General features: G+C 52.1%; 1 protein-coding gene and 1 long non-coding RNA gene across 6 annotated transcripts in view; both read left to right on the forward strand.

Annotated features, from left to right (window-relative positions):
• The window catches only part of LOC137466619 (uncharacterized), a 35,938-nt gene extending 10,944 nt beyond the window's left edge, over positions 1–24,994 (forward strand). For 2 of the 5 annotated variants that reach the window (XM_068178294.1, XM_068178298.1), the window contains exons 2-7: positions 15,183–15,254; positions 15,342–15,413; positions 22,975–23,076; positions 23,529–23,636; positions 24,315–24,386; positions 24,475–24,994. In XM_068178294.1, coding sequence (XP_068034395.1) covers positions 15,183–15,254; positions 15,342–15,413; positions 22,975–23,076; positions 23,529–23,636; positions 24,315–24,386; positions 24,475–24,554 — 506 coding nt within the window. In that variant the 3' untranslated portion in view covers positions 24,555–24,994. Of the gene's footprint in view, positions 1–14,521; positions 14,833–15,182; positions 15,255–15,341; positions 15,414–15,499; positions 15,599–16,026; positions 16,173–22,974; positions 23,077–23,528; positions 23,637–24,314; positions 24,387–24,474 lie in introns of those variants that run through there. The other 3 variants (XM_068178297.1, XM_068178295.1, XM_068178296.1) reach the window with 3 other exon arrangements.
• LOC137466621 (uncharacterized) lies at positions 16,414–18,253 on the forward strand. The gene is made up of 3 exons (XR_010995246.1): positions 16,414–17,075; positions 17,380–17,493; positions 18,133–18,253. It is a non-coding gene; the product is annotated as an uncharacterized lncRNA (long non-coding RNA).
• Positions 24,995–26,743: the final 1,749 nt, after the last annotated feature.

Consider the following 26,743-nt stretch of genomic DNA (forward strand, 5'->3'; position numbering starts at 1 on the left):
ATTAAATTACAATTACCAGGGGAACGCAGCTCAGGGGAGCATGGGCAGGGTTCGCTGCCGGAACCGCCAAACGAGGGGGCATTTCCAGGGGATACCAGCCGGGAGCGTGGTTAATGGCGGCAGGGTCAGCTGTTCCCAGCAGAGGCGAAGCAGCAGCGGCGGTGCCCAGCGCAGCTGGCACAGTCTCAGAGTCGCTGGGGATGGGGCAGAGGAAACAGCCGCAGGAGGAGCTGTCAAGGATGGGACAGACGGGACGGACGGGACGGGCGAGAGCCCGCCAGGCGCGGCCGGCAGAGCGACCACGGACCAGCCGGGCGGGATGGGGGCAGGGGCCGGTTGGGCAGCCGCGAGCAGCGAGACGGGGACTGGTACAGAGGCTGCGGGTGGCGAAACAGGCACCGGGACAGGCGCCGGCACCGGGGCCGGCGGAGCTGAAGGCAGCAGCTCGCTGGGACCCGAAACCGGTGCTGGGGCCGCAGGCAGTGCAGGCGCGAATGGGAAGGGAGGAGGCAAAACCTGCAAAGGATCCCATTCTTTTTCTTTTCCTCTTTTTTCCTCTTGCTCCCCTCCCTTCTCTTTCCCTTTTTTCCCTTCTTGTTTTGTTTCGGGGATTTCTGATACCTTAAAGATTTCTATTTTCCTAAGATCCCCTGTCCAACACGTGGCAGATTCTTCTGAATTAAACGATTCCTTTGAGTTTACAAATACATTTAGAGCCTGACAAATCCATCTTTCAAAAGAACCATGTCTAGGCCAATAAACGTGGTCAGATCTTAGTTCTTTTGTTTGGCCATTCAAGCATATAAAATTGTATCATCTTTACTTTGTCCTTTTTTCTTGCCCAAGGGCTTTTTTTTTCCCCAGTTGGCTAACATAAATCCCAGGGGACTATCTTGGGGTATCTCTATTGATAATTTCTTACTCCTTTTTTTTCTTTCCTGTATTTTCCTTACTGGATTTCTGTCCCATTTTTCAAGATCTTATCTACTCACCCCCTGCCTCTGTTTTTCACTTTCCTCCCCCTACCCAAATACCACTTTTCCTTCGACTACACTCTCAAAAAAAAACCTCCTTTTTCTCACACCACCCCTCAACACAACACACTTTCCTCCAAGGAACTACAACAAAGCATAAAATAAGCAATCTGCATTACATATACTTTCATTCGTCCCCATTCACTCAAGTTTATTTTTCACTTACTCACACACACAACAAAACAACCACAACAACAAGGTACCTTTTATTTTTCAACACACCTATTACACTTTTAGGTGTCCCTGGCCAGTCCCGGTGTTCTTGGATACCCCTCAATCCAGCTGTGCTGTTCCCAACCCCAGATTCTCTCGGGTGTACCCTCACTCCGGCAAAATTTTACTCAGTCCTGGGTGCTCTCGAAGATTAATATCTCAACCCAGCAGCAACCCTGGGTGCTCTTGAAGATTAATATCTCAACCCAGCAGACTTTTATTCAACCCTGGGTGCTCTTGAGGATTAATATCTCAACCCAGCAGCAACCCTGGGTGCTCTTGTGTATTAATCCCTCAACCCAGCCCATTCAATTCTACCTAGCAAAAAAAAATTTAAAGGCCCCTTTTTACCTTCTTATTTTCCCCAATGGATTATACCAGGAACACCCTCGGCTTCTTCTCTCCAAGGGGTCCCACTCCTTCCCCGAGACGCAATCCTAATTTTCCCCGGGGGGATTCTCTCACTCTTTTATCATTCTCTTCATCTCTGTACTGGCCGCTTTTCTCGCGAAAAAGACGGAAACGCAGCATAAGAAACGCCGCAATCTCTTAGCATGTCTGGGGTACCCAGCCCGCCTCTCGTTCACACACATTCATCCCCCCCTTATCCACCCCATCCCAACAAATACTTACCTATCCCTTGTCCTTGGGTCTTTGTTCTTCACGTACACTTTGGTCATAGGGGCTAATTTCCGCGGTTTTAGGGAATCCTTTCCCTTTTCTTTGTTTTATTGTCTCCTTTTGTCCATCGGATCGGAACCTGCATCTGTCGGTAGCACCAGGGAAGCACAGTTAGGCCGCCTAATCAGGGCAGGACGCGTCTCCCTCACTCTGACTCTCCTAAGGCACTGGCAGAGAGGTGAACCATCCTCTGCTACCATTTGTAATAAACGCCAAACACTTGGTTTTAAAATTTTAAAAGTTTAATAATAATAAAATAGTTATAAAAATAGTAATACAATTAGAGTAATGAAAATTTAGAGTTAGGACAATTACAAGACAATAAAAAGCAAAGAATTACGGACGTCCGTTGCTCTCGGGCACTTAAGCCCGATAAGCATACCTTGTGAACAAAGGAATAACCTTTAAAAGCAGTAGCCTGTTGCATATTCATACATCTCATACATGATGCATAAATTCCTTGCAAATTAAGAACTTTTCTGGTTTTTGTCAACTTCTTCCCCTTAATCCTGGTGGTTCCATAAAGACGGAGAGAAGGTGGAAGAATGTTTGTCTTTTCCGATAAGGAGGCAGTAATTCTTTATGGGCCCCCATCATTGTCATCTCTGTGTGAAGAGTTTCTTCATTATCTCATCTCTTGCTTGAGCTAGTAAAAAAAAAAAAAAACCCACATACATAGGCTCTATTTTAACTACAAAACTAAATTTACCATACTATTAAAATGTTAATACAGCACTTCTAATCAATATAACATAATACATATAGTATTCAATTTAATATTTGCGAAAAGCCAATCATAAAATATGCATTTTTCACAACATCATTGGTGTGCAGTGAATGACGCACGGTGGCAGAACATATCTATGAACAATGTGAACAACAAGATAGATGAGAGAATTATTTACATTCTTTCCCAACTGTCTCCCAGGCTCTCGCCTGGTTAGAAAACCTTCTCTTTTTCTCTCTGACTGAACTGAGAATATCCACCTTTCCTCCGTTTTGTTTACACTGGGGCCTCGTACATCCATGCAGGGTAAGTAACTTGAATGCATACTAATTTTGAGGCACATTGCTAGACTCAGGATCATCAGGACCCCCACTATGAAAACTCCTCTGCCTCTGCCTTCGCCCACCGGCTTGCCACCAGCGGCGGGGTAAACCATCTTCTCAGCAGCAGGAATAGTCTTTTGTGGTTTTGTACCTGGATCGAGCCGCATACCTCTGTTTAAAGATGCCCTACCTGGATAGTTTGACTGAGTCTGACTGCAGGATACTTTGTTTAACCCTTGGCACTCAACAGTAATGATTTTGAGCTTTTTACTTTAATTTTCCCCTCAGCCCATTTTGGAATAGGCAAAACCACACCCAGGAGTCTACTTTCATTATACCCAGACGAGTGGCGAGCCCTAAAACATGGCTAGTCAGGCACATCACACAAGCCCTTTGGCCAGAATCTCTTTATACAGTGTACCAGCCAAACCTCATCACAGTATTCACACTTAAAATGCACAAAGGGACAACAATCACAACCTGGTGGTTCAGTGCACCTTATCAGATCACTATCAGTCATTTACTTGGCCAGCACAGGGTTAACTTCAGGTCTCCAGGGGGAGAGGTGACTTCTTCCTCAGGTGTCTCTTCCTGGTGCTCGATCTTCTTTACTCCAGGTATCCAGGCTTTTTCTGCTGTCTGAATTGCTGTGTCTATGGTTAAAAGGACAATAAAAGGATCTTCCCAGTGAGGGGTGAGGGGGGCTTCCCTCTAGGCTTTTATAAGCACTTTGTCTCCAGGTTACGTATAGAGAACTTTAAAGGGGTGCTCTGTGTCACCATCTTCTGTTTTTACAATTCTTGTCTTTTTTATCCCATGTTTTCTAAACAAATTTTAGTTTGCATGTTATCTCAGATATAAATACAAGTCCCCAGAAACTGGTCTAACTGGTCTGACACCTCTAAGGGATTATCTATCAAACTGCCCATCTCTTTTCTGAAGGCTCTGATGTCCCCGATGTTAAGTGGCACATTGATGGAGCTAGTAACTCCCGGTGTGGTTGGAATTTTTCTCAATGGGAGTAGATTGTGTCTCTTGACATGTACTACTGGGACTGCTTCTGGTCTCCTAATAGCTTCTAGGATTTGTTTTTTTTTTAATTCCTCATGAACCAACCCTCGTCTACAGGTGCTGATCAAGCTTCTTTTTTTCCCAAATTTTCCAAAGGTGTGGACCACCCCAGAAGTGTATTGAGAATCAGTAAAAATCGCCCCTCTCTTCCTTTTTTAACTTTTTAAGTGTTTGTAAAACTGCATACAGTTCACAAACTGGTGCTGAACAACTGGCACCTAGGGGTCTCGACGCTACCACTTTTCCTGACTTCCCATCTACTATTGTATACTCTGACTTCCTTTTCCCTTCTATAAGCCTCTGCAATTTTACCACTTTTATAGAAATTTCACCTTCTCACTATACCCTTCAAAAATCTACCGTCCATCCTCTTCTTTTTCTTCCCCCCTCATGATCCTGTGCCCCAGACACCCGACCTTTGGCTTGGCAACCCACAACTTAGATTCTGACACCTCCAATCCCCTTCTCTTTTCTTGTATACCTTAGAATCTCCCTCCAAGAATCCTTTCCAGCAAGTAATACACTCCACTTCCTCTGAACCAGGGCTCCCCTGGCCACATATCTGCTGATAAATTACACAAACACCCACTTCCACTTTTACACTAGGGCCACTTTAAGAACCCCTATTGTAATTTCCTCTCTGGCCAATGTTCTATCCTATAACAAATCATCCTCACTTGATCCAACTTCCAGCCCTTTAGCCCTTTCCCACTTACTCCAGCCATCTAGCACATTACCCAGGGTGGCCTCTAGGAGGAATACCCCCACTCTTCTTCCTTGGCTGTCCTCCTTTGTCTACTGTGGGTCTGACCCAAGATGATTCCCAGCCGCTATAAGCTTTCGGGCTGGTAAAAAAAAAAAAAAAAACAAAACTAAACACAAAAAAACCAAACAAAACAAAACAAAAACAAAAAACAAAACTCAAAACTGCCCACTGCCACTTGCCCCCTTAAAAAGTTCTCCTCTTGAACAGTTTCTGAGGAACACACAATCATTATTTTCTTCAGTAGGAAAATCTACCCCATCATTCCATACAAAAAGAAGGTAGCCAATCTGCTCCACAGCCTAAAATCCCTTTCTTACAGAACGGGGAAAGAACATGTATCTACATTGCTCCTACTGTGATGTGTTAATGCTTAAATTATTAGGAGCAAGTTGGCACATCTTCCAGGTACAGCTATTACCCAGTTCAACTCAGCTTCCTCTGGCTGGGGTAGCAAATTCTCTCTACCACAACTGAGATGTGTCCTAATACTCTATAAAAATGCTACAGTAACCTTTGTCAGACAGCAACACGGCAGCACTCCTGCTTCAGAAGAGCATTGCACAGCCTGTCAGTTTTCCCATTTCTCTGGAGACCATTCTGGTGAGGTCAAAGGAAGCTGTAGATACACCCTCAGCTATGCTCATTACTGGAACCAAGCAACAAACGCTACCTGGACTGTTGTGCTCTTCATTCATCCAAGGGAGGAGTCTAAAGCTGTTCAACAGCTCTAACAGCAATGTGGAAAAATGAAGACTGATTATGGGAAAAGAGGAAAAAGCCCCCCCACCCCTTTTTTTTTCCTTTTTTTTTTTTTTTAGCAATACAACATTATTGTTGTTCATGTTCAACTGAAAATGCTACACACTTTTCACTAATCTAAAAGTCTTAGGATAAGTGACTATGCTCTTCAAAACGGTGCAGAATCAATTCAACCCAGCTAAAACACCATAAAGAGAGAAGAAGCAAGGAGAATGGGTCCTACTACTGACAGTACTGCCTCTGGTCATCTGAGAGGCTCGCTGATAGAAAAGAGGTCTCCTAGAAGTCCAGCCACAGGCAGAAACATAACTGCCATCAGGTCCTTTACAAAGAATATAGGCACCTTTTAAAATCTTATGAAAAGTTATCACTGACTTGTGAAGCTCATCCTGAATTAAGGGCAAGCCACTATTTGTTTATACAAAAATTGCTCCTTGTGGGTCCAACCTGAACCAGTCACAGATGGAAGCCTCATGACAAGTGAAGAGGTCTACTGACTGCAGCACATCATGCAATGGACCCAGCAAAGGGCCAACAGAGTGCACACTGAGCATGATTTTGTACTGAACATACTCAAGAAACACCTGAAGAGCTGATAATTTGGCAGCCCCTCACCCTCACAGGAATGATGCTGTAAAAAGGAAAAGCACATTTCCAAAAAAACCCCAAAACCACTGAAAAACAAATTATTTTTGCAAAGTCAGATAAAAAAAGACCCCTCAAACACCAGGGTCACTGATCTTAAGTTCAGAGAAATGCCAAAACACAGTTTAATCCCTGCAGCAGTTAACAGTGTGCTGACATTTGAATGAGGCCGCACAGGAACTGACAGGAAAATTGGGAAGGCCCTTTGTCTCAGAGTGCCGGAAGGCAGCAGTTTCTAACACAGTGCAGTCAACTGTGCAACTGTCAACCAGAGCAAATCCGGCACCTGCAGAAAACATGCCAGAAACAGATAACAAAACTCCTGTTCTAGAACAAATACTATGCATAGGAGCTCCTGAACGTCACTGAATACTGTCAGAGGTGAGTGGCAAAACCTGCTGCAGGTGAACAACAGAGTACACTGAGTTGGAAAGGACACACGGGAATCTATAAAAGCCAACTCTTGGCCCTGCCCAGAGCAGCTCCAAGAACCAACCCCAAGAGCACCACACCAAACAAATCCAGCTGTTTCCTACTAGGTCATCATTTTAGGATGAAGCTGTTGAGCCAGGTGTTTGCAACACAGGTATAGCATCTGGCACCTAAAAGGTCCATTTAAGTTCTACCAGTAGTCTGGGGACAAAGCCTGGATGCCGGCACCTTTTCCCTGGAGGGAGAGTGGCAGATTGAGACAAGGAGTGCATTTCTCAGTAACACACAGCTAGTGTTCATCCTATGAGAAGCTAATACCCAATTAACTCTGACAGAACAGAGGCAAGTTTGTTAAGGCCCTGCCAGCTCTTCTACACATTTGCTCATAGCACATCATTTCAGAGGGTTATATACAAACTCAGATGCCAAAGTGCAGTTTCATTCTTATCGCCTGCACTAGATTAACTGCAGCTACCAGACCCAGGTCTTAACAGATCTTGGTTTTATCAAGCCAACTATCCCATTCAGCAGAAAGCAATTTAATACCCTGAGACCAGGAGTTTAGGACATGGTAAAAAGGGGGAAAAAAACAAAACAAACCAAAAACCACAAAAAAACCCACAAACTTATACAACAAGCAATTTTGCTAACATCTCCTTACTGTAACTCTTTGCTGAGTTCTAGAAGGAATCAAAAAATATTTTAACCGGCACTGTACTTATGCCTGTTTTTTGTTCAATTTTACCACCCTACTAGCCTTGCAGCGAACCGATCTGTGGATTTTTGGCTGATAATGAGCTCTCTTACCTTTTCCTTTCTGTACTTCCAAAGTCCTGGACCGAAGAGGTTTACCACTTCTCGAACACCCGAGAACGCACCCTCCCTCCCCGGTCCGCCCGTGATCGAACCCCCTGAACTCCCCGAGTTGCAGGCTTTATGTGTGAAATGAGTTTTCCCGGTTCCGTCCGCTTCCCCCGCGACCGACCACTTTTCTCGCAGGATAGTGAAACTGCGATCTTGGGTCCGCACTCGTCCCTTGACAGTGTCACGTCTCACACACACGCTCGATCACCCCTCACTCAACCACGCAATACTTACGGTCCTTTTTTCCGTGTGGATTCTTCGTGCACGTGGATTTTTATGAGTGAAAAAATTAACCGCGGCCTCAGAGATTCTGCTCCAAGTTCCTGAGAGCTCTGGGCCCATTTTATCCCCCTTTTTTGATAGTGACTCAGGCTCTGAGTTCAAAATCTGGTTGGTTCCACGGGACTCCCCAATCCCGTCTTGCAGCAGTCAGAGGCCCTGCAAGGCCTCCCTGGCGGTTACCCGCCTAAGACAAGAAATGCAGAGTCATGTTGAGTGGACCAGAGTAGCCCCCCTTCCGTCTTCGGACCCTTGTTATCTCTCTGTAAGGCTATAGGTCGTATTCTCCTCGGCCCTGGCCATTGGACAGTTTCCAACACCCCAGTAGCCTACATAAACCCCCATCTCTGCCCAGTTCAGGGGAAGAGCTGTCGCTGGAACCCTTCAAAGGACCCTGATAATATAGACACCGCTGCGGAACTCTACACAAGCTTCTCCTCTCTCAATCCCTGCGTCTGCCGAGGCACCTTTGTGAGCTCAGAGCTGAAATCACTAAGAGCTGAACTCACAGAGCTGAAATCACTCAATAGTGCTCGCTTAGGTTGCTTGCGGCTGGGAGTTAGCCCGAGGGACCCAGGGAGGTTGTGCCTCATCAGCACAGCGCTATCCGGGACACCTACAGCGGCAGCTGCCCGGGGGGCCAGACGGACAAAAAAAGGGTTTCCCTGGACCCCCAAATCAGATGCCCACATTCTCCACCAAGATTGTTATAAATGAATGCTCCAATTTATTAACTAAAGAAAATTTGTCAAATGGTCCAAATATAAGTTTAGAGAATAACAATGAAAAGCCACTATCAAAAAAGGACAGTGCCGAGCCAGGGATCGGCGCTGGGTAATACACAGGTCTGACCACTGCAGCATAGGGTCCCCTATGTTCACCCCGACTGTTCTGTCTGAGCGATTTTCATAGGGTTTTTCTTGCCTGAGGCAAAGTCCCTTTCTTCTTTTCTGGGCTGCACCTATTCATGTGCTGTTCCTTCACTGTGGCAAGTGGAACAGAACCCTTCTGGAGAGTGATGATCACCCATGATCCTGTTCCCGGAGTTCGGTATTCAGATGTATCTCTCTGATGGTTCTGGTTATCTCACTCTCGGCTACTTATCGTGTGTTCTTCACCCGGGTGTTCCTTGGACCACCTTGGGGAAGCACCCATCTCCGAGCTGGCCACGTCCATTTGTTTGCAATTTAGGTCCTTTTCTCCCTGCCGCCAGCTGTGGTTTTGAAATACTGTGAAGCAACCTTCCCGTCCCCGGCTGGGGCGCTTAAAAATCTTACAGGAATATTTCTTACCAATATAACATATTTCATACATCTATTGCTCACAAGCACGAATTATCTAAAATACAGATAACAGAAGGGTGAGAACACTATCTCAGATCCCCTGGCTACTTTGATGCCAGAGGCACTTCTTATCTCTCCTTTCTTATTCTCTGTCCCTCCTGTAGTTCCTCTGCCCATTTGTTGCTCTTGGATCTCTGCCTCCTTCACCTGACTTTTATCTTTTTCTGGATTTGTGGGGATGTTTGTGTTGGTTTTGTTGTTTTCCTGGTGGTTGTTGTGTTTGCCTGTTTTATTTGGTCACAGTTTTGCTTTTGCTTTTTGCTTTTTAGGTTTTTTTCCATCCATTTAACAGCTGAAATCAGCTTGTGATTTGTATTGTGAAGTTTTGATACACAGGTGTTGCACATAAAGGTTGTTTTTGTTTTTAAAGTCATCTCAGACACAGAGCTGCAAGCCCCTGTGATTTGAGACCGGAGTGCTCTCAGACAGCAAGTTGTGCCTGAATAGGAAACTTGTAGTTCCCATCACCATTACACATGGCAAAATATAGAGCAGTTTGAATGGTACCAATTCTAGCCTTTCTTTTGCCTTCTTTTGCTGCCATGCCGTAAAACCGTGTCAGATTCATCAAGGAGCTCAGTTCTGCCAGGATGGGGTGTGCAGGGATGATCCCTCAGCTCGTGTGCTCACACAAAGAGCAAAGCCTCAAGGCCAAAGCCAAACCTTCATCAGGTTGGATTTGTTTAAACACAGAACTGGAGCAAACTTGCTTGTCCGGTAACATCACTGTTACCATGACACTTTACATGAGCTACTAAATAAGCACTGTCCTGTCCTGAACTGTGTTGCCCAAATACTGCTGAGAACTTGCCTTGCCTCTGCCCTGTGCCCCTGGGGCTGCTCTTGGCCAGGCAGCCTCAGTGGGAGCCAGCACTGGCTGCAGCCCCAGCGGGCCCCCCAGGACAAGGCCCAGCAATGAAGAGGCCAATGAAAGCACTGGGCAGCAGCAGAACCCTCAGCAGAGCTCTTTGGACAACCACGGACCGGCCACAGCTCCACTGCAGCCTCACTGGGAACATTCCCTGTCTACATTAGGCTTTCAAAAGAAGCTGTTTGAGGGAATGATGAACAAAACACTCACCGTTTTCTCTTCCAATACATCCAAATTCCGGCACAGCATAAAATGAAGACAAGCTCCAAAAGAAGCATGCCTGCCATGATCCCTAGCCAGCAGCGTGTTCCCTGACAGGAACCCGTTCCAATGCCCTTCTGGGAATCTGGAACAGGTGTTGTGGGGCCGGCAGCATCTGTGGGAGCAATGGGGAGCGTGAGCCCGCGCTGTGCTGCACTGCTGAGCTGGCAGCACGGTGGATACGGCCAGGACGTTCTCTGCTTCCCCCAGAGCTGGGGCCTGCAGGCACCTTGCCGCCCCTCGGCACAGGCTGTGCCACCCAGCAAAGCCCAGCCGGCCGGGAGGAGAGCCCGGGGCCAGCGCAGCTGCTTGGGCAGTCGCTGCTTGGAGGGACCCGGGGCAAACCCACCCCTGAGCAGCCCCTGCCAGCCCTGGCCCTCCCTGCCCCGTGACAGCTCCCCCAGCCCCAGGGGACAGACTGTCATAAAGTCTACAGCCCGCAAAGAGATTGTCCCAGTGTCCTGCTTTAGGGCAAATTTGGGAGAAAACCCCCAAAAGGGCCCGCCCCAGAAATCAAGCCCACACGGCCCCTCCCCCCAATCACTTTGGGAAAAAAGTCCTCAGAGAGAAGTGGAAAAAACCTGTATATTTAACAGGCAAAGCACTCCCCAGCCCAAAAAATGAGCAATACCAGATGACAAAACTCATTTGTCGCTCTGAAGAGATGACAGATTCAGAAAATCTCTCTGGTGGATGGTGGCTCTGTTATCAGTCCCTCTGGCACTGGGAAAGGCTGCTGCCCAGAGTAGCCCTCCGTGGGCCACAGAGTGCAAGCTCTCGGCGCTTCCCCAGGTCCCGGTCCGGAGCAGGTTTGAACGGATCCAAGGAAAGGGAAAGAAAACCAGTCGAGGGAAAACTTGGACTGCCTCAGCTAGCTAAAGCAACTAAAAAGCAAAGGAGCGCGGTGTTCTGCCCCGTCCGTGGCCAGAGAACACCGTGGAGTTCTGTGTTCCAGCAGACTGTGGAGGAGTGAGTGCAGTCTCTGATAACAAACTCCGTGCTTCTTCTTCTCCCCGCCTTCGCTGTCAGAGCCCGTCTGGAAGGCACACCATATAATATCCAGCATCAACAGAACACACCATCGGGGATACGAGCATCATAGCGTCGCCCTAGGACGCCCAGTAATCGTGTGCTGCTTTTCTTCCCTGCAGCTGCTCCCAGAAACATCCCCCACACTGCTGGAAATGCCCACACATGGTCTGATCAGTCCCTATGCTTTTCCAGTCTGCTCTCAGAAATTTTGCAACAAGTTCACCAATAAATTCCAGGTTACCTCTGTGAATTGCACACTACAGTTTCCTTCATTTTTTTCCCAATACCTGGAAGCGCCTGTATATAGTAATGGCCTTGAGGATCTCGGATTCTTTTCAGTCTTTTTTTTTTTTTTTTGTATTGAGACAGAGGGAACAGCCTTATTGCTTTTAGTTTTGGCACATCTGTTTTTTTTCTTGACCCGATGGTTTACTTATTATCTACACATGAACAGATTTTAATTTATGGTGTTTTTTTTCTTCCCCAAGCAATTATTTTGACAATCTGTCATTCACTCCTTAGTTAATGTTCCATATATGAACAAATTTGACTCTCTTTTTATTGGAATATAAAGATCTCAGAAAGCTGTATTTTTAATGCTGATGACACTCTCTCTCCCCACTCCCAGCTGTCACAGTGATCCTTTTGGAAACATCCCTGAGGATAGGTAGAGTTATTTGGGAAGTGCTTGGCTTAACCTGGGTAACAGATTAATATTTTCAGCGCTATAAACCTGCATTGCTTCAGGCTTCACAGCCACTGTCCTGATTTGTGGCTCACTGCATGGATGCCAGTCTGAATTAAAACAATGTTTGTGAGGCAGCTGAAGAGCTAAGACCTCAGAGATTAAAATTCCTGGGAGGAGGAGGAGGAAGAAAGGATAAAATCCTGTTTCAAAGGCTGTTTCTTCATTTCTAGGATGCCAGAAGTATGGTAGACTACAGCTGTCTTCAAATTTCATTGAATTACAGAAAACCCTCTACAGTGCCAGACACCAGGACTAATTACTCGACCCTTTGCCTCACAATGCATCAACTTGAATTCTAGTGAGAGGTAGGCCTTAGTTACAGTCTGATTCGAGCAAATCCACATTGTGTGAATGGCAAGAAGAATTTGCTTGGGAGCAGATGAATATGTCCCACTCAAGAATGAACAAAATTTGCCTTGACTTGGAAGAAAGTAGACAGGGAGCAAGGCAGCATTTGGGTTTTATCCAGCGATAAACAGGGCAAGAAGCTGTAACAATTTACCTGTTTTACAGAACACAAGTACTGATACAGCCAATAGTGCACCCACAGGAAGGGATCTTCAGGACATTCCTTTGTTTCTTAACATGGAATGGGCAGCAAAATGCTGGCATTTATCTGCACTGGAAGCTGTGTTCCTCTCCTGTTTCTCCTTGAGCACACTGTGTGTTATTTGCAGACTTCACTGCCCAGCCCACCAATCCTCTCTTGGCCATTTGCTAAATGGCACAACTACCAAAATACAGGTGCCAGCATCGTCACCCCAGCACTAATCCCGCACTGCTTTGATGGAGCACAGGAGCACAGAGTGGCTTGGGTTGGAAGGGACGTTTAAAGGCCATCTAGTCCAATGCCCTGCAGTGAGCAGGGACACCTTTGACTAGGTCAGGTTGCTCAGAGCACGAGCTTGAATGACTGCAGGGATGCGTGTCCACCTCTCTGGGCAACCTGTGCCAGGGTTTCAAAAGCTACAGTGTAAAAAATGGGTTTCTTTTGTCTAGTCTGAATCGACCGTCTTTTAGATTAAAACCATTCCCCCAAGGTCTGGTCACAAAAGGCCCTACTAAGAATTCTGTCCCATCTCTTTTACAAGCCCCCTTAAGGTACTGAAAGGCAGCAATCAGGTCTCCCTGGAGTCTTCTCTCTTCCAGGCTGAACACCCCCAGCTCTCCCAGCCTGTCTCCAAAGCAGAAGGGCTCCAGCCCTCAGAGCATTTTGCCCCTCCTCTGGACTAGATCCAACAGAACCGTGTCCTTCCTGTGCTGGGGACCCAGAGCTGGATGCAGTACTCTGTCACGGTAGAGACGGAGAAAATACAAGGCAACACACGCCATTTCCAGAAGGCTTCAAACCCTGGTTTTATTCTAGCATGCATGCTTTTTCTACATTCTTCCAAAGCACATAAGTTTGCTCATTGGTCACCAGAGGCAAGCCAAGTGCTTATTGGAATAGGCAGTTGCAGGTTTCTCTTATTTATCCTTCTTGCTTTCTTGGTTTCTATATCAACGACTTTTGGTAGAAAATTCTTTCAGGGGTAAACATGGATCCTCTTATCAAACTTCTCTCTGGCTCACAGAAGACGCTGTAAAACGCGGGAATCTTTAAAATTAGAGGGTTTTGGGAAAGCTGCAAAAGGCAGGCCTCAGAGACAGCAGAACTGCGATTAGAGCTAAGCAGTAGCTGTAAGATTTGTCAGCAGAAAAAGTATAGAAGAAGTGGAAAAGTAAGGACAAACAGTACAATGGTCTGTGTGTTACCGCTTGGCTAGAATAACTCCCTAAGCTACAGAAAGGTATCTCTAGCAAGATATTAGGAAGTTCTAAGCTTAATAATGGAGCTCTGTGCATTGGGTTTTAAGGCTTACAATACAAGTAGGTATTGTATTTGAAAGAAGCGAGCACTGCATTAACAAAAGGTACGTGTGCTTATAGAGGTTGGATAAATCTATTGTCAATATGCTTTTGCTTTGTGTGATTGGTCAAAAAGCTTTTAAAGTAAGTTGTCACATTAAGTTCTTTGTCTGCTGCCGGGGATGTGAGCTGCTGGCATCCTCCCATTGTCGTCACCATGTAATGAGGCTGATGCTAGAAAATAAACAGCTCGAGACGCGTTCCTCAGCAGTCCTGTCCCGTTCGTGATTTGTACACAGACCCCCGGCCAGCAGTATAAAACACCTTCCACAGTACTCCAGGTGGAGTCTCACCAGAGCAAAGAGGTGGAATCACCTCCGTCAACCTCCTGGGCACTCTCCTTTGGATGCACATGGCTGACTCATTTCCAGCCTCTCATCTAGCACCAGCCTTCTTGGCCGGGCTGCTCTCCATCCCTTCATGCCCCATCCTGTGAGATCAGCTGGGGTGGGATGTGTCACAACCCCTGGACAGAGCCGTTGGGCAGGGTGAGCTCCCTGCCAAAGAAGGCAGATCCCACTGCCCACACCACTCCAGCCTGGCCATGAGGTCACAGCAGGCTCTGGGGTCACGGCAGGCTGAGGTCACAGCAGGCTCTGAGGTCACAGAGGTGCCAGAGCCCCGTGGTTGCACAGCACCACAACGACCGAGCAGTCAGTCCTGGAGCACAACTGCTGTGGCAGCAGCGGCGCTGGCAGCAGTGGTGCTGACACTGCGACAGCTGTGTGAGGACAGCGGTGGCAGCAAGAGCTGCGGGACTGGCAGAGGGCAAGGCAGCATGGCCCTTGCTCTGCGCCTCTTCCTCCTGCTCCTCCTGGCCGTGGCCCTGCCTGCCAGGGCTGCCCAGGCTGCTCTGCTGCAAGCGCGGGGAGCAGGTGAGCCAGCAGCCTGGTTCCCCTTTCCCGGGACAGCGCTCCCTGTTCCCCGGGAAGCGCTGGGGGATGCTTTTCCCCTGGGCTTTAGGGAGGGTTTCTGCTGTGGGAGGGACAGAGGAACCCTGGGCTGCTCCAGCCGCCCTCCCAGGGATGTTGCACAGGGCCTACCAAAAGTGTGGAGAGTGGCCAGGAGCCAGCCCAGAGCTCCCCAGGCCCCTGTGCAGCTTTGGCCGTGTCCTTTCACATCTGGCTGCCACGGCCTTGCCTGACCACCTTGCAGTCCCAGTTCCCAAAGGCAGAGGGGGATCCCAGCACACCAGGAAATGGTTCTGTTCTGTGCTCCCTTCTAGATGAGCATGCTAGGAAGGCTTCTCCAGCAGCTTGGCTGCAGGAAGATTTCCAGCTTCTTAAGCCTCCTGCAGGTATGTTGTCAATGTTCCTAAAAGAATAATCAGTGACAACCTGGCAGGAAGCCGGTGACAGAAGCTTCTGTGCCTGTTGAGTTACAGGTGTGTCTGCAGGGAAGACTTTCCAGGCTCCTCTCCTGGTTGCTGCACAGAAGCCTGGCTCCCATCGCAGGGGTGAGTCGTGTGTCCCTGCTGATCCCACAGGCTGAGCCCTGGTTTTGTGAGATCCATTCATCTGAAATGCAAACACTTCTCTTAAGGTCCTCCGAGACAGAAGAACGAACCCACAGGAGATAGTAAATCCCTGCAGGCATCCAAACACATGGACCAGATGCTGAGTGACCTGGAGAGACGCCGTGGTGGGTGCATTTCCTTCAGCCTTCCCCTGGGACTCAGCAGCTGGGGCCTTTCCCTGCACATCTGGGCACGCCGTGCCCGGCACAGCGGGAAGGGATCCATGGCAGCCTGGCTGCCCTGCTGCTGCTTTCACGGCCTGCAGGGCTGTTTGCCAGCCTGGCCTGGCTGCAGCTTCTCCTCAGCCTCTGCAGGAAGGCATTTGCACCAGCTGACAGGGAGCCCAACCTGAGATCCCCTGCAATTTCCCGCTCTCTGAACACATCTGGAGGGGCAGCTCTTTGGAGGAGGGCGGGCCCTGGAGCAGCCCCAATAACCTGGTCTTTATCCTGAATCTCATGCATGACAGAGACAAGCATTGCCTCCTGAAGATGCCACCTTCCCAGTGGGGAACAGCCCCACCTGATCCAGCTGTCCCTTTTCCTTTCCCCAGAGATGGAAGGAGAGGCTGTGCTGAAGGTTGAGATTCCCGGAGGAAGCAGTGGCTCATTGGCAGCCTCCTCTGCAGGAAGGGAGGCGATGCCAGGCACAGTCACAGGAGGTAATTGCTGTGCCTCTGGGCCTGCTGAGCCCTGCTGAGGCTTGAGCTGCCCTCTCTGCTGCTTGGCAGTGCGGGCACACAGCATTACCTGAGCCCCTTGCAGTGCTCACTTCCCCATAGAAGGGGATCCCAGCACACCAAGGAACATTTCCCATCCGTGCTCCTTTCTAGATTGGGACCGTGACTCGCATCTTTTAGAAATGCGGGCAAACCACGGTTCAGGCGTCTTGGAGCTTGGTGAAGGTAAGTTATCAGCAACCCTTTCCTAACCGAGTAATTATTGTCCAGAGTAATATTCATGTGTGATTTCCATAAAGATGCTTTGAAGTTGGATGGATTCTGGAAATCCTGTTCTCTGAATTTCTACTCTTGTGCCCAACAGTGATCCCACAGGATCGCTGTCAGTGGGAGGAAGGAGCATTTAGCTCTCCATCTTCCACCCATGTGCAATGCCAGTGTGTGCTTCCGGGTACTCTGTGCAGCCATGGAGAAGAGCAGAGAGGGAAGGGGCCGGGCCCAGGGCTGTGCCCCGGGGCTGTGCCTTTGGCAGCTCATTTGCTGGCCCCAGGGAGCCTGAGCTGCTCCTGCTGCTGCTGCCAAGCCCTGGCCCAGGCTGGGGCTGGGTTTAGAGCTGCTGGCAGCTCCAGGGAGTCCTTTCTCCCCCAACTGCCCCGCAAGGGGCTCCTTCCATCCCAGTGTGGGGCCACCGCAGGCACGCAGTCCCCCTGCCCCTGCTCCTGAGTGGAAGGCAGAGCTGAGGGAGTGCCTTGGAGGGCACCAATCACCCAGGGGCACTCACTGCCACTCTGGCCTGAAGGAGAATCTTCAGCAGAGTCACAGGAGCTGTTCTGTCCTGCCTTTCTTTGCAGCTGAACCTGTTGCTAAAAGTGATCTGGCTTCCCAACCCACGTTCAGGATTGCGCCTTTGGGAGATGGTGAGGGTAGGTCAAGGCCTTTCCCCTGGGAGAGCTGCCAGCTCAGAGCCCAAAGCTCGGCCAGGAGGCCATGGCTGCAGGTGCCAGGAGAGAACCATGCACGTGTGCGCCCTCACCCTGGGCAATCTCATCCGACTTCGGCTCGGCACTGGCAGTTGTTTGGAGAAGGGGGGGCCCTGGCCCAGCCCTAAAAACCCAGATGTTTTATGAATCTTATTTCCATTTTTGCTAAGCATGACGCCCTAAAGATATCAGCAAACAAATGGGTGATTGTTCCACCTGATCCAGTTGTTCTTTTTTGTTTCCCTAGTGACAGACCAAAAGGCAGGACAGAAGGAGGTGTTTCCCCAAAGAAACAGTGGCCCATTGGCAGCCCCTGCTGCAGGAAGGAAGGTGATGCCAGGCACAGAAACAGTCACAGGAGGTAATTGCTGTGCTGGGCTCAGCCGGGCTCAGCCCTCGGCGGGGCTGTGTGGCAGCAGCTCTTCCCCCAGGCCCTGCCCTTGCACGGCCTGGCAGCAGCCAAAGCTGGAGGTGCCTCGGCTTCCAGGCCTCTGGAGCTCGTTCCCAACCCCGGGGAATCGGGACTCGGGCACCAACGCCCCTCCCGCTGCAGCTGCTCCCGCAGCTGGCCCTGAGCGCCCAGAGGCCCAAGGCACAGGAGCAGCCCCGAGCGGGAGCCCTGCTGCCAGCCCAGGGCCAGAGCCAGCCCTGGCTCCTGACTGGGCAGGGGCTGCACTGGCTCCTGACAGGGCCTGGCTCTGTCCCCTGGGGCTGGGGGAGCTGTCACGGGGCAGGGAGGGCCAGGGCTGGCAGGGGCTGCTCAGGGATGGGTTTGGCCCGCGTCCCTCGAAGCAGCGACTGCCCAAGCAGCTGCGCTGGCCCCGGGCTCTCCTCCCGGCCGGCCGGGCTTTGCTGGGTGGCACAGCCTGTGCCGAGGGGCGGCAAGGTGCCTGCAGGCCCCAGCTCTGGGGGAAGCAGAGAACGTCCTGGCCGTATCCACCGTGCTGCCAGCTCAGCAGTGCAGCACAGCGCGGGCTCACGCTCCCCATTGCTCCCACAGATGCTGCCGGCCCCACAACACCTGTTCCAGATTCCCAGAAGGGCATTGGAACGGGTTTCTGTCAGGGAACAGGCTGCTGGCTAGGGTTAATGGCAGGCATGCTTCTTTTGGAGCTGGTCTTCATTTTATGCTGTGCCGGAATTTGGAAGCATTGGAAGAGAAAACGGTGAGTGTTTTGTTCATCATTCCCTCAAACAGCTTCTTTTGGAAGCCTAATGTAGACAGGGAATGTTCCCAGTGAGGCTGCAGAGGAGTTGTGGCCGGTCCGTGGTTGTCCAAAGAGCTCTGCTGAGGGTTCTGCTGCTGCCCAGTGCTTTCACTGGCCTCTTCATTGCTGGGCCTTGTCCTGGGGGGCCCGCTGGGGCTGCAGCCAGTGCTGGCTCCCACTGAGGCTGCCTGGCCAAGAGCAGCCCCAGGGGCACAGGGCAGAGGCAAGGCAAGGTGGGGAGGAGAAAGAGCGGGTTCGAGATTGCCCTCGAAAGGCAGACGCGCTCTGGGGCCCGCTCCTGGCCAGGGAGCCTGCCCAGAGCCGTCCCCTGCTCGCCGGGGCCTTGAGGGGCAGCTGTCCAGCTGGGCCAAGCTGTGCCAGCAGCTCCAGCCGTGCTGGGGAGCCTTGCCAGCTCTGGGCCCTGCTGTGCAGGAGGGTCCCAGTGTGCCACTGGCAGCCGGGAGCCTCACCCGCTCCTCTCTCCACAGGAGCGCCTCTGCAGCTTCACAAGACCGGCCAAAGACTTCAGTCAGGGAGAACTGGACCTGTCATGCATCTCTGTGCCCGTGTCCATTGTCCCTTCCACAGCTGCATTGCCCACTTATTGCTGGGGACATGCTGCCACCCCCCAGAACAGGACCCTCTGTCCCCGAGGATGCTGCCTCTGTTGTCTTTCCAGGACTGAAGGTGCAGCCCTCTTGCCTGGAAAGGGCTTGAGCAACATCTTTGTGCTTCAGCCCTGGTCCCTGTGTGCTACCACCAGCACTGGCAGAGCTGCTTGTCTGGTCACAGCCAGTGATGGGCAGGCAGCAGCCGGGCATCAGGCTCCCGAGACCAGCAGCTACTATGTTTATTTTTCATTTTTCAAGTTTTAGGAATATTTTTCATAGAAAATTCTCCAAATATTTCGTCCCTTTTCCCACACAGTTCCATATTTTTCAAAGTAGTTTTAGAATTTAGAAAAACTTAGAACATTTTTACATTTCTAGAATCAAAAATAAAATTGCATTTAATTGGTAATCTATACTCTACTACATGGCATGCAGGTGATGAGGGGACCCCTGTAAGGCTGGCAGACGACCGGGCTCCGTCATGGGGCCCACGAGGTGGCGGGGGGTGTTGTGGGTGCAGGGTTTTGCAGTAAGACATGTGGGGCTTTGGGTCCTTTGTAAGCAGTGTACGCGGCAGGGGCTCCTCATGAGGTTCTTAGGGGATTTGGGATCATACAGGTGACGGGAGACCTCTGTAAGGCTGGCCGGGGCTTGAGTTCCTCGTGATTAACGTGGCGGGTTAGTGCTTGCCGTCAAGGCCTGGAGAGGAGCTGAGTCCTTCTGAAGGTGGGCAGGAGGCTGGGTTCTTTTGTGAGGCCCACAAGGCTGGCTTGGGGTTTCTGCATTGGTGTGCACGGATTCCTCGTGAGGCACACATGGCTCTTTTGGGGTCTCTCCTGAGGGGTGCACGGATCCCTCAAGAGGCACACTGGGATATTTTGGGGTCTCTTCTGAGGGGCGCAGGAATCCCTCATGAGGCACACTGAGATATTTTGGGGTCTCTTCTAAGGAGTGCACGGATTCATCGTGAGGCACACAGGGCTCTTTTGGGGTCTCTTCTGAGGGGCGCAGGAATCCCTCTTGAAGCACAAAGGAGTATTGATAGTCTCTGCTCTGCTGTGCAGGGATCCCTCAGGAGGTGTGCACCGGGGTTAAACTAGAGGGGGTTTTTCAGTTTTCTCAGCACAGCAAAGGGACACTCCCGGTCGAGGTGCTGCAAAGTTGGCAGGAAGCTTCCTGCAAAGCCTTGGGCCCGGCCTGCGGGACCGGCGGGCGACCAGAGCCCATCCTTGGGGGCCGGGCGGGGTTTCCGGTATCCACCGCACCCTTGTCGGGCCAGCTCCGGCCCCGGCAGTGAATGGCTGCGACCCCGGGCTCCGATGGGGCTGCCGAGCAACGCCGTGGGCAAGACAAAGGCCTCGCAGAGCATGACCCAGCAGAGCATGAAAACAGTTCTGGACTGTGCTTCCGTCTACACTGGGATCGAGATATGGATTGACTGAAAGTGCTGGCAAGTCACAGTGTGAAGACCATGGTGCATGCTGGAGCAACTTCTCCATGTCCCTTTCCTGATAGAACAATCACAGATTATTAATTCTGGCCAAGAGCAGCCCCAGGGGCAGAGGGCGGAGACAAGGCAAGGTGGGGAGGAGAAAGAGCGGGTTCGAGATTGCCCTCAAAATGCAGACGCACTCTGGGGCTCGTTCCTGGCCAAGGAGCCTGCCCAGAGCCGTCCCCTGCTCGCCGGGGCCTTGAGGGGCAGCTGTCCAGCTGGGCCAAGCTGTGCCAGCAGCTCCAGCCGTGCTGGGGAGCCTTGCCAGCTCTGGGCCCTGCTGCGCGGAGGGTCCCAGTGTGCCACTGGCAGCCGGGGGCTTCAGCCACTCCTCTCTTCAAAGGTGCTCCCTGAGCATCTTCAGATGAGGAGCCTAAAAACTCTGGCAGAGAGAACTCGACCTGTGTTCCCAGCTCTTCACTCCTGTCCCTATCTGCCCTGCTGCGGCTGCACTAATGTCTTGAGCCCATCCCAAAACTCATCCCTCCATAATGAGACCCTCTGCCCCAGAGCCCCCTGGTCCTGTTGCCCAAAGACGACTGAAGGTGGGCAGCCCCTCTCTGCCAGGGCAGGGCTTGGACCAAATTTTATGTTCAAATAAAGAAATAGAGTTGTCATAGATATGTCCAGGTGGTACCACCCGCAAAGCCCAGCCAGCACCAGCCCTGGCTGAGCTCCATGCCCAGGAGCAGCTGTGGATGCCCACGGTGAGGGCAGGCAGGAGCCAGGCAGGGCTGAGGGCACATTTCCTTCAGTGGGATCATCTGGGCCTGGACCTCCTCCAGTGGCATGCCCAGGAAAAGAGGGAAGCCATCAAGAACATTTCCAGGGACACAGCCTGGCCTGCAATGCCAGCAGGCAAAACAAAGGTTTTTGCTGGGCCATGGCCCTTGGATCAAGCAAAAGATTTACAGTCAGGCCAGTCCATTTGGCATAGATGGGGGTACACTCTGGGGGTACAGCCAAGGCCATGAGGTCACAGCAGGCTCTGGGGTCACAGCAGGCTGAGGTCACAGCAGGCTCTGAGGTCACAGAGGTGCCAGAGCCCCGTGGTTGCACAGCACCACAACGACCGAGCAGTCAGTCCTTGAGCACAACTGCTGTGGCAGCAGCGGCGCTGGCAGCAGTGGTGCTGACACTGCGACAGCTGTGTGAGGACAGCGGTGGCAGCAAGAGCTGCGGGACTGGCAGAGGGCAAGGCACCATGGCCCTTGCTCTGCGCCTCTTCCTCCTGCTCCTCCTGGCTGTGGCCCTGCCTGCCAGGGCTGCCCAGGCTGCTCCGCTGCAAGAACTGGGAGCAGGTGAGCCGGCAGCCTGGCTGCCCTTTCCCGGGACAGCGCTCCCTGTTCCCCGGGAAGCGCTGGGGGATGCTTTTCCCCTGGGCTTTAGGGAGGGTTTCTTTTGTGGGAGGAAGAGAGACCCCGGGGACCCTGGGCAGCCCCATTTTCCTCTCCAGAAATGTTACACGGGGCAGGGAAAGAGGGTGGAGAGTGTCCAGGAGCCAGCCCAGAGATTCCCAAGCCCCTGTCCAGCTTTGGCCATGTCCATTCAAATCTGGATCACATAGCCTTACCTGACCCCCTTGCAGTGCCCAGTTCCCAAAGGCAGAGGGGGATCCCAGCACACCATGGAAATGGGTCTGGTCTCTGCTTCCCTCTAGATTTGGATCGCGAATTGAATCATTTGCAAGTGCTGGTGAATGGCACTTTAAAGATCATGGAGAATGCTGAAGGCAAGTTCTGAATTTCCCTTTTTACTGACAGAATAATCAGGGTCAAGGTGGCAAAGAGTTCACTCATCTGCCATTTTCATTAAGGTTAAGTCAAGGTTGAAGGATTCTGAAAACCTTGCCCTGCTCCCTTCTTGAGCCCTGAGTGACTCCACAGGATCGATGTCAATGGGAGGAAGGAGCATTTAGCTGTCCATCTTCCTCCTGAGTGCAATGCCAATGTGTGCTTCCGTGTGCTCTGTGCAGCCACGGAGAAGAGCAGACAGGGGAGGGGCTGGCCCAGGGCTGTGCCCCGGGGCTGAGCCTTGGTGGAGCCTGAGGATCTCTTACAGCGCTACGGGAGCTGTTCTGTCCTGCCTTTCTTTGCAGCTGAAGCTGTTGGTGAAGGTGGTCCAGCTTCCCCACCCATAGCCATTACTGAGCCTCTGGGAGATGGTGAGGGTAGGTCAAGGCCTTTCCCCCTGGGAGAGCTGATAGCTCAGAGCCCAAAGCTCGGCCAGGGGGCCATGGCTGCAGGTGCCAGGACAGAACCATGCACGTGTGTGCCCTCGCCCGGAGCCATCCCCTCAGCGCTCCTGCGGATCCGTGCTGCCGGTGCAGATCTGCAGAGGTGACAGGAGCTTCTGTGGCTGTTGAGTTACAGGTGTGTCTGCAGGGAGGACTTTCCCAGGTCCTTTGCTGGTTACTGCACGCAAGCCCAGCTCCCGTCGCAGGGGTGAGTAGTGTGTCCCTGGTGACCCCACAGGCTGAGCACTGGTTTTGTGGGATCCATTCCTGGGACATGGAACTATGTTGCTCTAAGGTCCTCCAACAGGAAACAACAAAGCTACAGGACACAAGAAACCGCACGAGCCATCTGAGCACATGAGGCAAATGCTGAAGGAAATGCTGCAGGCAGGACAAGGTGGGTGCATTTCCCTCAGCCTTCCCCAGGGACTCAGCATCCGGGGCCTTTCCCTGCACATCTGGACACGCCGTACCCGGCACAGCGGGAAGGGATCCATGGAGGCCTGGCTGCCCTGCTGCTGCTTTCACGGCCTGCAGGGCTGTTTGCCATCCTGGCCGGGCTGCAGCTTCTCCCCAGCCTCTGCAGGAAGGCATTTGACACCAGCTGACAGGGAGCCCAACCTGCAGCATGGGCCATGCATATCCTGAGATCCCCTGCAATTTCCCAGTCTCTGGATAGTTTAGAAAGGGCACCTGTTTGGAAAGTGGAGGCCGCTGGCCTACCCGAAAAGTTTATAGGGATTTCGTAATTCTTAACCATGTCTTTGACAAGCCTTGCCTCCTGAAGATGCCACCTTCCCAGTGGGGAACAGCCCCACCTGATCCAGCTGTCCCTTTTCCTTTCCCCAGAGATGGAAGGAGAGGCTGTGCTGAAGGCTGAGTTTCCCGGAGGAAGCAGTGGCTCATTGGCAGCCCCTGCTGCAGGAAGGGAGGCGATGCCAGGCACAGTCACAGGAGGTAATTGCTGTGCCTCTGGGCCTGCTGAGCCCTGCTGAGGCTTGAGCTGCCCTCTCTGCTGCTTGGCAGTGCGGGCACAGCCCGGACAAGACCGGCACAGCCCAGAGGAATCGTTATGCTCAGGGCACTCGGGTACTGAGAAGTCCTGCTGGGGTCCCTCCATGGAAGACACGTCCCTAAACCTGGGAGAGACTGCACGGAGTGCCCATAGTGGGGAAAGGGCAGAGGGGAGAGCAAGGCTCCGGTGTGTCCTGAGAGGGCCTGGCTATGTGTCCTTGGGCTGCGGGATTTGTCCCAGGGGAAAGAGGGATGGAGAGATAGAAGGTAGGAAGGGAGTGAGAAAGGGCAGGAGGGAGGGCCAGAGGGATTGTTCTGGCACTGCCTGCTGCAGTTTTCCCCAGTGCTTTAGCAAGAGTTCCAGCTGTGGGGGAGAGAGAGCCCTCAGGGCCCTGGGCTGCTCCAGCCGCCCCTCCAGGGATGTTGCCAGGGCAGGGAAAGAGTGTGGAGAGTGACCAGGAGCCAGGCCTGAGCTCCCCAGGCCCCCGGGCACCTTTGGCCGTGTCCATTGACATCTGGCTCCCACGGCCTTACCCAACTGCCGTGCAGTGCCCATTTCTCAGAGGCAGAAGGGGATCCCAGCAGACCCTGAAATATGTTCTCATCTGTGCTCCGTTCTAGATGAGGTTGATGGGAAGGCTTCTCCATTAGCTTGGCTGAATGAAATTCTGAAGCCCTTGGAGCCTCCTGCCGGTATGTTCCCAGTGTCTCCCCAAGGAATAATTGATGACAACCTGGCAGGACCCAGGTGACAGAAGCTTCTGTGGCTGTTGTGTTACAGATGTGTCTGCAGGGAGGATTTTTCCGGTTCCTTTGCTGATTCCTACACACAAACCCGGCTCCCATGGTGAGGGTGAGTAGTGTGTCCCTGGTGACCCCACAGGCGGAGCTCTGGTTTTGTGGGATCCATTCCTGGGAAATGGAACTACGTTCTGTTAAGGTCCTCTGAGAGGGAACAACAAAGGCAGAGGAAAGAAGAAATTCCGTGAGCCAAACAACATCCTGAAGCCAACTGTGATGGAGCTGCAAAAAGAGCATGGTGAGAGCATTTCCCCCAGCCTTCCCCTGGGACTCAGCATCCGGGGCCTTTCCCTGCACATCTGGGCACGCCGTGCCCGGCACAGCGGGAAGGGATCCATGGTGACCTGGCTGCCCTGCTGCTGCTTTCACGGCCTGCAGGGCTGTTTGCCAGCCTGGCCTGGCTGCAGCTTCTCCCCAGCCTCTGCAGGAAGGCATTTGGCACCAGCTGCCAGGGAGCCCAACCTGCAGCATGGGCCAGGCACTCCCTGAGCTCCCCTGCAATTTCCTGGTCCCAGGCACATCCTGTGGGGTGGCTGCTTGGAGAAGGAAGGGCTATAGCCAGCCCCAAGGGCTTGGGGCAATCAGGACTTTCCTGATCCTTATCCATGTCTTTGACAAGTATTGCCTCCTGAAGTTTCCACCTTCCCGATGTGTAATGATTCCATCTGATCCAGCTGTGCCTCTTCCTTTCTCAAGGGATGGACAGAGAGGCGTTATGGAAGGCAGCATTTCCTAAAGGAAGGGAGGCAATTCCAGGCATGGGCACAGTCACAGGAGGTAATTGCTGTGCCTCTGGGCCTGCTGAGCCCTGCTGAGGCTTGAGCTGCCCTCTCTGCTGCTTGGCAGTGCGGGCACAGCCCAGACAAGACCGGCACAGCCCAGAGGAATTGTTATGCTCAGGGCACTCGGGTACTGAGCAGTCCTGCTGGGGTCCCTCCGTGGGAGAGACGTCCCAAAACCGGGGGGAGACTGCACGGGGTGCCCATGGTGGGGAAAGGGCAGGGCGAGAGCAAGGCTCCAGTGGGTCCTGAGAGGGCCTGGCTATGTGTCCTTGGGCTAGGAGAGGTTTTCCGCGATCAGTTGGGTGAGCAGGAGGGAGGGACAAAGGTTGGGAGGGATAGTTGTGGCACTGCCTGCTGCAGTTTCCCCAAGCATTTAGTGAGGGTTTCCTGTGTGGGAGTGAGAGAGCCCCAGGGCCCTGGGCTGCTCCAGCTGCCCCTGCAGGGATGTTGTACAGGGCCTGCAAAGAGTATGGAGAGTGACCAGGAGCCACAGGCTCCCACAGCCTTACCTGCCCCCCTTGCAGTGCCCAGTTCCCTAAGGCAGAAGGGGATCCCAGCATACCATGGAAATGGGTCTGATCTGTGCTCCCTTCTAGACTGGGATTACGAGTTGGGAATGCTGGTGAATGGTGATTGGGATTACGAGTTGGAAATGCTGGTGAATGGTGATTGGGATTACGAGTTGGAAATGCTGGTGAATGGTGATTGGGATTACGAGTTGGAAATGCTGGTGAATGGTGATTGGGATTACGAGTTGGAAATGCTGGTGAATGGTGGTTTGAAGACTTTACCAGAGGCTGGAGGCAAGTTCTCAATGTACCTTTCCTGACAGAATAATCAGTGTCAATGTGGCGAGAGCTCACTCATGTGGCATTTCCCTTAAGTTCCCCTGAAGGTTGATCAGTTCTGGAAATCCTCCCCCGCTCCATTCTGGAGCCCTGAGGGATCCCACAGGATCGCTGTCAGTGGGAGGAAGGAGCATTTAGCTCTCCATCTTCCACCCATGTGCAATGCCAATGTGACCTTCCGGGTGCTCTGTGCAGCCACGGAGAAGGGCAGAGAGGGAAGGTGCCGGGGCCCGGGGCTGTGCCTTTGGCAGCTCCTTTGCTGGCCCCAGGGAGCCTGAGCTGCTCCTGCTGCTGCTGCCAAGCCCTGGCCCAGGCTGGGGCTGGGTTTAGAGCTGCTGGCAGCTCCAGGGAGTCCTTTCTCCCCCAGCTGCCCCGCAAGGGGCTCCTTCCATCCCAGTGTGGGGCCACTGCTGGCACGTGGTCCCCCTGCCCCTGCTGCTGAGTGGAAGGCAGAGCTGAGGGAGTGCCTTGGAGGGCACCAATCACCCAGGGGCACTCACTGCCACTCTGGCCTGAAGGAGAATCTTCAGCAGAGTCACAGGAGCTGTTCTGTCCTGCCTTTCTTTGCAGCTGAACCTGTTGCTAAAAGTGATCTGGCTTCCCAACCCACGTTCAGGAT

Source organism: Anomalospiza imberbis, unplaced genomic scaffold (genome assembly GCF_031753505.1).
Source record: "Anomalospiza imberbis isolate Cuckoo-Finch-1a 21T00152 unplaced genomic scaffold, ASM3175350v1 scaffold_337, whole genome shotgun sequence".
Classification (NCBI taxonomy): domain Eukaryota; kingdom Metazoa; phylum Chordata; class Aves; order Passeriformes; family Viduidae; genus Anomalospiza; species Anomalospiza imberbis.